Source organism: Oncorhynchus keta, chromosome 28 (genome assembly GCF_023373465.1).
Source record: "Oncorhynchus keta strain PuntledgeMale-10-30-2019 chromosome 28, Oket_V2, whole genome shotgun sequence".
In the NCBI taxonomy this organism is placed as follows: Eukaryota; Metazoa; Chordata; class Actinopteri; order Salmoniformes; family Salmonidae; genus Oncorhynchus; species Oncorhynchus keta.
The window spans coordinates 8186755-8196664 of NC_068448.1; the positions used below are offsets into that span (position 1 = coordinate 8186755).

Below are 9910 nucleotides of genomic sequence, written 5' to 3' on the forward strand. Positions count from 1 at the left end.
AGTGTTGTAACGATCTCTCTAGCTCTCTCTCTCTCTCTCTAGCTCTGTTATTTGTCTCCATTTCCTGTCTAACCAGCCTTGACCAGAGCAGCTGTCTGAGGTAAGTGGTAGGAGGCAGAGAGGGAGGGAAAATGACTTCTTTATCCATTTAAGGACTTTTCGTTTAGGGTGTCATGGACTATTGAGGGTTTCAAAAGTGGTAGTTCCTCAATCTCTTCTCAGTGCACTGTGGTGGTGTCATGAACATTATGCACTCAGGATCGTGATATCTTAGTGTCCTCTAGTGGTGATAACTGTAGTTGCACCCAGTCGCACCCAGTTGCACCCAATAAAAAAAACATACAATTAATATCTATCTATCTCTCTCTTCTCCATCTCTCCTCTCCCTTGATCTCTCCTCCATCCCTCCCCCCTCTCCTCCATCCCTCCCCCTCTCCTCCATCCCTCTCCCTTTCCTCCATCCCATCCCTCTCCTCCATCTCTCTCCCCCTCTCCTTCATCCCTGCTGTTGGAGCTTAGTGTTTTGACTTCACGACCATCTGTGCAACAGCCAGCACACACACACACACACACACACACACACACACACGGGCTGCTAATCGGCCCTTACACCGGCCAATTGTTTTCTGCTAATTGGCCCTTAAAATGGCACATTATTTTCTGCTAATTAGCCCTTAAAATAGCCCATTATTTTCTGCTAATTGTCCCTTAAAATGGCCCATTATTTTCTGCTAATTGGCCCTTAAAATGGCACATTATTTTCTGCTAATTGGCCCTTAAAATGGCTCATTGTTTTCTGCTAATTGGCCCTTACACCAGCCCATTGTTTTCTGCTAATCGGCCCTTACACCAGCCCATGTTTTCTGTAAATCGGCCCTTACACCAGCCCATGTTTTCTGCTAATCGGCCCTTACACCAGCCCATTGTTTTCTGCTAATCGGCCCTTACACCAGCCCATTGTTTTCTGCTAATCGGCCCTTACACCAGCCCATTGTTTTCTGCTAATTGGCCCTTACACCAGCCCATTGTTTTCTGCTAATCGGCCTTTACACCAGCCCATTGTTTTCTGCTAATCTGCCCTTACACTGACCATTGTTTTCTGCTAATCTGCCCTTACACTGACCATTGTTTTCCTACAAGGCCCTCATTAGCGAAATAATGATAATTCTACAAAGAAAATATATATTTATATATATACTTGACCAGCCCCTCTAGCATTTGCCAGAACTGCCTTGTAGCCAGTGCTTTCAGCAAGCGCACACACACACACACACACACACACACACACACACACACACACACACACACACACACACACACACACACACACACACACACACACACACACACACACACACACACACACACACACACACACACACACACACAGTGACAAACGACCCAGCCAGCCGCTGTCGTGGCGACAGCCGTGTGGTCATCATCCATTATCATCCATCATCGTTATCATCCGCCTTGTTCTTGGTTCTCTCCTCCTCCATCATCCCTCTCTCTTTCCTGTCGTCTACCTGCTCTATCTGTTCTTCATTATTGATTACAGGAGTATAGGTTGATGAGGGCATAGCTTAATGTCTCTGTTACTGATAGTAGCAACAAGGGTAGTACTATCCTGTGGTCCTTATCTTTTACTAAAGAGCTCGCAATCACACTTCCTCCTTGAAGACAGTAAGGCTAAGTTTGTGAAGCCAGAGATGTATGCTATGTTAAGCCTCCTAAAGCCAGTGATGTACTCTATGTTAAGCCTCCTAAAGCCAGTGATGTACTCTATGTTAAGCCTCCTAAAGCCAGTGATGTATGCTATGTTAAGCCTCCTAAAGCCAGTGATGTACTCTATGTTAAGCCTCCTAAAGCCAGTGATGTACTCTATGTTAAGCCTCCTAAAGCCAGTGATGTACGCTATGTTAAGCCTCCTAAAGCCAGTGATGTACTCTGTGTTAAGCCTCCTAAAGCCAGTGATGCACACTATGTTAAGCCTCCTAAAGCCAGTGATGTACTCTGTGTTAAGCCTCCTAAAGCCAGTGATGCACACTATGTTAAGCCTCCTAAAGCCAGTGATGTACTCTATGTTAAGCCTCCTAAAGCCAGTGATGTATGCTATGTTAAGCCTCCTAAAGCCAGTGATGTACTCTATGTTAAGCCTCCTAAAGCCAGTGATGTATGCTATGTTAAGCCTCCTAAAGCCAGTGATGTACTCTGTGTTAAGCCTCCTAAAGCCAGTGATGCACACTATGTTAAGCCTCCTAAAGCCAGTGATGTACTCTATGTTAAGCCTCCTAAAGCCAGTGATGTATGCTATGTTAAGCCTCCTAAAGCCAGTGATGTACTCTGTGTTAAGCCTCCTAAAGCCAGTGATGCACACTATGTTAAGCCTCCTAAAGCCAGTGATGTACTCTATGTTAAGCCTCCTAAAGCCAGTGATGCACACTATGTTAAGCCTCCTAAAGCCAGTGATGTATGCTATGTTAAGCCTCCTAAAGCCAGTGATGCACACTATGTTAAGCCTCCTAAAGCCAGTGATGTACTCTATGTTAAGCCTCCTAAAGCCAGTGATGTACTCTATGTTAAGCCTCCTAAAGCCAGTGATGTACTCTATGTTAAGCCTCCTAAAGCCAGTGATGCACACTATGTTAAGCCTCCTAAAGCCAGTGGTGTACTCTATGTTAAGCCTCCTAAAGCCAGTGATGTACTCTATGTTAAGCCTCCTAAAGCCAGTGATGTACTCTATGTTAAGCCTCCTAAAGCCAGTGATGCACACTATGTTAAGCCTCCTAAAGCCAGTGATGTACTCTATGTTAAGCCTCCTAAAGCCAGTGATGCACACTATGTTAAGCCTCCTAAAGCCAGTGATGTACTCTATGTTAAGCCTCCTAAAGCCAGTGATGTACTCTATGTTAAGCCTCCTAAAGCCAGTGATGTACGCTATGTTAAGCCTCCTAAAGCCAGTGATGTATGCTATGTTAAGCCTCCTAAAGCCAGTGATGTACTCTGTGTTAAGCCTCCTAAAGCCAGAGATGCACACTATGTTAAGCCTCCTAAAGCCAGAGATGCACACTATGTTAAGCCTCCTAAAGCCAGAGATGCACACTATGTTAAGCCTCCTAAAGCCAGAGATGCACACTATGTTAAGCCTCCTAAAGCCAGAGATGTACGCTATGGTAAGCCTCCTAAAGCCAGTGATGTATGCTATGTTAAGCCTCCTAAAGCCAGTGATGTATGCTATGTTAAGCCTCCTAAAGCCAGTGATGTACGCTATGTTAAGCCTCCTAAAGCCAGTGATGTATGCTATGTTAAGCCTCCTAAAGCCAGTGATGTATGCTATGTTAAGCCTCCTAAAGCCAGTGATGTACTCTATGTTAAGCCTCCTAAAGCCAGTGATGCACACTATGTTAAGCCTCCTAAAGCCAGTGATGTACTCTATGTTAAGCCTCCTAAAGCCAGTGATGCACACTATGTTGAGCCTCCTAAAGCCAGTGATGTACGCTATGTTAAGCCTCCTAAAGCCAGTGATGTATGCTATGTTAAGCCTCCTAAAGCCAGTGATGTATGCTATGTTAAGCCTCCTAAAGCCAGTGATGTACTCTATGTTAAGCCTCCTAAAGCCAGTGATGCACACTATGTTAAGCCTCCTAAAGCCAGTGATGTACTCTATGTTAAGCCTCCTAAAGCCAGTGATGTACTCTATGTTAAGCCTCCTAAAGCCAGTGATGTACTCTATGTTAAGCCTCCTAAAGCCAGTGATGCACACTATGTTAAGCCTCCTAAAGCCAGTGATGTACTCTATGTTAAGCCTCCTAAAGCCAGTGATGTACTCTATGTTAAGCCTCCTAAAGCCAGTGATGTACTCTATGTTAAGCCTCCTAAAGCCAGTGATGCACACTATGTTAAGCCTCCTAAAGCCAGTGATGTACTCTATGTTAAGCCTCCTAAAGCCAGTGATGCACACTATGTTAAGCCTCCTAAAGCCAGTGATGTACTCTATGTTAAGCCTCCTAAAGCCAGTGATGTACTCTATGTTAAGCCTCCTAAAGCCAGTGATGTACTCTATGTTAAGCCTCCTAAAGCCAGTGATGTACTCTATGTTAAGCCTCCTAAAGCCAGTGATGTACTCTATGTTAAGCCTCCTAAAGCCAGTGATGTACGCTATGTTAAGCCTCCTAAAGCCAGTGATGTATGCTATGTTAAGCCTCCTAAAGCCAGTGATGTACTCTGTGTTAAGCCTCCTAAAGCCAGTGATGTACTCTATGTTAAGCCTCCTAAAGCCAGAGATGCACACTATGTTAAGCCTCCCAAAGCCAGAGATGTACGCTATGTTAAGCCTCCTAAAGCCAGTGATGTACTCTATGTTAAGCCTCCTAAAGCCAGTGATGTACTCTATGTTAAGCCTCCTAAAGCCAGAGATGCACACTATGTTAAGCCTCCTAAAGCCAGTGATGTACTCTATGTTAAGCCTCCTAAAGCCAGAGATGTACTGTATTCCTTCTCACAAACAATCTCTAAAACAAATTCAAATGATTAGTGACTGAATAAATGTAAATACGTTTCAGTTATTCATCCAAGGTGCCAGACTTGGGGGGGGTCGTCATCTTCTTTGCATTAAACTCAGCCACAACAACCAACGCCGGTATGCTGTTACTTAAACCATAACCAACTCTACTTCCACTCTGCATAGTGAAAGTAGTGGCATGGCCATAAAAAACGGTGGTTAGAGGTTTTGACATACGGTTTTGGGGTTTATACAGGCTCTCCCACAATTACTTACACACACACACACACACACACACACAAAAACACACCCTTTGCCTCTGAACTAGCATGGCTTTGGCCATTAGAAGGAATGATTCTTGTCGTATATTTTAAGAGCAGTCCTCTCCTCTCGTTCCATTGAAGTCCCTCCTATAATAGAGCCTCCTGGGTTTCAGTCTGACAGTAGAGAAAATGGATGATCATTATAAGAGGGTAAGGTAATATTTCACTTCCTAGAGCCGACAACACCACAGAGCTACGAGGTAGTAATAAAAAAGCTATTTTCCATACATTGAGGGTTCACCTATGGAAGTATTTTGACAAGACATTCATCTTATTGTGCAGAATTGTTCATCTGTGTGCTTTTCTCAGGGAGAGTGAAGGATAGTTCTGTAGAAGCCGACTAACTGCTGACCTAAAACACAGAACATTTCATTTTGAATATGTTGAATATTTTCTGTGGTTTTGGAACAATTATTCACTCAAAGTGTTTCTATTTAGAGGGACATGACACCTAGATAGTGCTGTAAGTGTAACATTATATAGTAGCTACATCACCACTAGATGGTGCTGTAAGTGTCACTTTATATAGCAGCTACATCACCACTAGATAGTGCTGTAAGTGTCACTTTATATAGCAGCTACATCACTACTAGATGGTGCTGTAAGTGTCACTTTATATAGCAGCTACATCACTACTAGATGGTGCTGTAAGTGTCACTTTATATAGCAGCTACATCACCACTAGATGGTGCTGTAAGTGTCACTTTATATAGCAGCTACATCACCACTAGATAGTGCTGTAAGTGTCACTTTATATAGCAGCTACATCACCACTAGATGGTGCTGTAAGTGTCACTTTATATAGCAGCTACATCACCACTAGATGGTGCTGTAAGTGTCACTTTATATAGCAGCTACATCACCACTAGATGGTGCTGTAAGTGTCACTTTACATAGCAGCTACATCACCACTAGATAGTGCTGTAAGTGTCACTTTATATAGCAGCTACATCACCACTAGATGGTGCTGTAAGTGTCACTTTATATAGCAGCTACATCACTACTAGATAGTGCTGTAAGCGTCACTTTATATAGCAGCTACATCACTACTAGATGGTGCTGTAAGTGTCACTTTATATAGCAGCTACATCACCACTAGATGGTGCTGTAAGTGTCACTTTATATAGCAGCTACATCACTACTAGATAGTGCTGTAAGTGTCACTTTATATAGCAGCTACATCACTACTAGATAGTGCTGTAAGTGTCACTTTATATAGCAGCTACATCACCACTAGATGGTGCTGTAAGTGTCACTTTATATAGCAGCTACATAACCACTAGATGGTGCTGTAAGTGTCACTTTATATAGCAGCTACATCACCACTAGATAGTGCTGTAAGTGTCACTTTATATAGCAGCTACATCACCACTAGATAGTGCTGTAAGTGTCACTTTATATAGTAGCTACATTGTCACTAGATAGTGCTGTAAGTGTCACTTTATATAGCAGCTACATCACCACTAGATGGTGCTGTAAGTGTCACTTTATATAGCAGCTACATCACCACTAGATGGTGCTGTAAGTGTCACTTTATATAGCAGCTACATCACCACTAGATAGTGCTGTAAGTGTCACTTTATATAGCAGCTACATCACCACTAGATAGTGCTGTAAGTGTCACTTTATATAGCAGCTACATCACCACTAGATGGTGCTGTAAGTGTCACTTTATATAGCAGCTACATCGCCACTAGATGGTGCTGTAAGTGTCACTTTATATAGCAGCTACATCACCACTAGATGGTGCTGTAAGTGTCACTTTATATAGCAGCTACATCACCACTAGATGGTGCTGTAAGTGTCACTTTATATAGCAGCTACATCGCCACTAGATAGTGCTGTAAGTGTCACTTTATAGGCATTTCATAGCCTATTTGAATGGCTTCATGTAGCTGCATTTAAATGTCATTTTACCCATGCTTTCCTTTTATCTATGTTAAATAAAAAAAAATGTTGTAACAGAGCTGATTTATTTATTATCATTTTTATACCCCCTTTTTTCTCCCCAATTAGGTGATTACGATCTTGTCTCATCGCTGCAACTCCCCAATGGGCTCGGAGGAGGCAAAGGTCGAGTCATGCGTCCCCCGAAACACAAGCCGCACTTCTTAACACCCGCCTGCTTAACACCCGCCTGCTTAACCTGGAAGCCAGCCGCACCAATGTGTCGGAGGAAACACCATTCAATTAACGACCGAAGTCAGCTTACAGGCATCTGGCCCGCCACAAGGAGTCGCTAGAGCGCAATGAGCCAAACCCTCCCCTAACCCGGACTCCCGGTCACGGCCGGTTGAGACACAGCCTGAGATCGAACCCCAGGCTGTAGTGATGCCACAACACTGCAATGCAGTGCCTCCGCACCACTCAAGATGCCAAGGAGCTGTTTTCTAATGTTAGAGGAGGAGAGGAGGTAACATGGAGACCTACTGGATACCCTATTTAAAAACATTCACCCCTAATGGTCTGAATATTGACTTTGTTCTCAGGCTCTTCTTATGAACAATTATATTTTCAATGAACAAGTCTAATAAATGAATATGTTCTTTCTACAGCTTATCAACTCAATATGTTCCCCCTGTTTATGATTCTTCTTATGCACTATGCTTGATCCAAAATATTACATATTTGATGAAATTTGAAACAATTAAATATATATATGTGAAATTAAATGAAACAATAATGTATGTTGATGCTAATGCTAACAATAGCCTAATATATTCAATATGCTGTAAAACATTGTCTTTTAAAAGTTTCACTTAATTCATTCTAATCAACCTAATAATTTTGACACACCCCTCACTATTGTCATTGGTTGCACTAATTGCACTGTTTTGTCTACATAACCTGGTTCAAACGTGTGTGACATTACCCTGAAGAAGGCACAGAGATGCCGAAACGTTGGAGGTTAACCCAGTAAATTACTGGGAGTTTATACATAGTGTGCAACTCTCTTTGTTTTTATAGCAAGGTCAAACGTGTCAATGATTAAAACTGTTTACTGTTTACAATGGAAGACATTTGACAATTGTAGCAAAATTCTCCGCCATTTTGATTGTTGTTCACCAGTGAAAAGGAAAATAAATGTTTGAGAGTTTGTGGTCGGACATGCCGATAAACCATTTGGTTTATTTTGGCGCCAAACTTTTTGTTTGCAGCTCCACACCAATGGTTAAAGCCATCGGTCAGGTGACACCGTTCATTCCTACGTGAACATGGTGGTAAAAACTCCTGAGTGACGCAGCGGTCGAAGGCGCTGCATCTTGGTGCTAGAGGCATCACTACAGACCCTGGTTCAATCCCGGGTTAGAGGGTTTGGCCAGAGTAGGCCATCATTGTAAAATAAGAATTTGTTCTTAACTGACTCACTTAAATAAAAAATGTAGGATCTCAAGTTGAAGCCTGACCGGGGTACTGCAAGCTGCTATTAGGAACTAAATGATCCTTACAACTTCTGTGTGTGATTTTAAAATAAGGACATACAAATATAAGAAGCAATTTTTGGTACCATGATTATTTTCTAAATTCTACCTTGCTCACCACTAATTATTCTTTCCATGCATTTGTTTGGTTAAAAAGTATTATTACAAAGTGATCATATTTAATAATTAACGATAAAGTTAAACAAAATGAGTGTTTAAGCTTGTCTTTGTAATTTGGAGGGGTTCTTCATGTTTTCCTGGTCGGAGATTGTGACAGGAAAATGGATGTGAGTTTGAGAGCGCCATGTTTAAATTGTGTTTTGGTTAACGCCAACCTGTTGATTGTACCGGGTTGAGGACAATTGGGAAAAAATGTGAATTGGAATGTTCCATGGTGAAATGCATTATGGGTAAAAAGGTATTTTACCTCTTTAATGTAGGCTACCCAATGTAAAATATGTGGACATGTATCAAGAGTATGCAGACGGAGAAGCCAAGATATGTTGGAAATACCACTATGAAGGAGATTGTTTGGCAGAAGAGAATGGATAAGGAACAAAAATGTAATTGTGGTGGAGATCACGAATTGCAATCGGTTGAATGCCCGAGGAGGGTGAAAGAGAACGAGGTTACAAAAATCAAGGCGGTTGAGAGAGTCTCCTATGCAGAGGCTGTCAAAGGGGTGGGAAGATATAGCTCTGAAGGTCCCATGCTGGTGGTTAGGCCTACGCCGCAACCTGCTGAGTTCCTATCACTTTGTTACATTTAAACAATGGTGGTAAACGGCCCTGCTCAAGTGGGGGGGGGGGACTACATTATAGTTTCTGCAGCTGAACGATTTCTACGATTAAAAGATTGAATAACCAAGGAGCTTACATGGAGTTCTGTCTTGTGTGGTCCCACCCTTGCAGACCCCAGAACCTGTGTAGGGAGTTATAGTTTTTGAATGACAGAAGCAGTGGGATGTTTTTAGAATACGTTATTATTATTATTTTTTGTAATAGGTGTGGATTGATGCGGTATCACAAAAAAAGGGCTCTGATGACACCTCCTTTACTGGAACCGCCCACACCTTCACCACGAGCTCCGCCTCTTAAGTGGGAGCCAAATACCTGGTTGGATGAGGTACCTTACGTTCCAGTACCGCCCCCAGATGAGGAAGAAGGCGAGTCATCGACAAAACAAGAAAAAGATAAACCAACAGTAGAATGTGACTGGGTTAACCTGATGCTAGATTTGGGCTTAAAGGATGCACAGACACTGTCACTGGTGGTAGTTTCACAGTGGCATTTCACAGTGACATCTTGCCGCATCTAAAAAATGTGTCGGTGTGACGTGCCAGTGCGACATGTCAAACTGACCCTTTACAGGAACAGCCGCAAGATTAGAATGTGCCTCGGCGCTAAGGCTGACTTGGTCCAGAAGAAAGAGTATATAAGAAGCATGCTTTCAATGGAAAGGCATGATAGTGCTACTTGACTTCTCACTGACAGGCAGCTCGTGATACTTCAACTATCATTAACCTTAAAAGGTAAATATCTGACTTTAAATACTCTAGAACAATTGTAACTTTTGATTTCTGGATCTTGTAAAGAGAGGAACAGAGACAGTTACCCAGTACACTTCTATTGCTCAATAAATCCACTCCGTAACTGGAGTAGATA

General features: G+C 42.4%; 1 protein-coding gene across 1 annotated transcript in view; it reads left to right on the forward strand.

Annotated features, from left to right (window-relative positions):
• Nucleotides 1-5142, forward strand: part of LOC127912980 (uncharacterized) — a 43859-nt gene extending 38717 nt beyond the window's left edge. The window contains exons 2-3 of the mRNA XM_052484175.1: nt 1760-4483; nt 5134-5142. Coding sequence (XP_052340135.1) covers nt 1760-4483; nt 5134-5142 — 2733 coding nt within the window. The remainder of the gene's footprint in view (nt 1-1759; nt 4484-5133) is intronic.
• The last annotated feature ends 4768 nt before the right edge of the window (nt 5143-9910 follow it).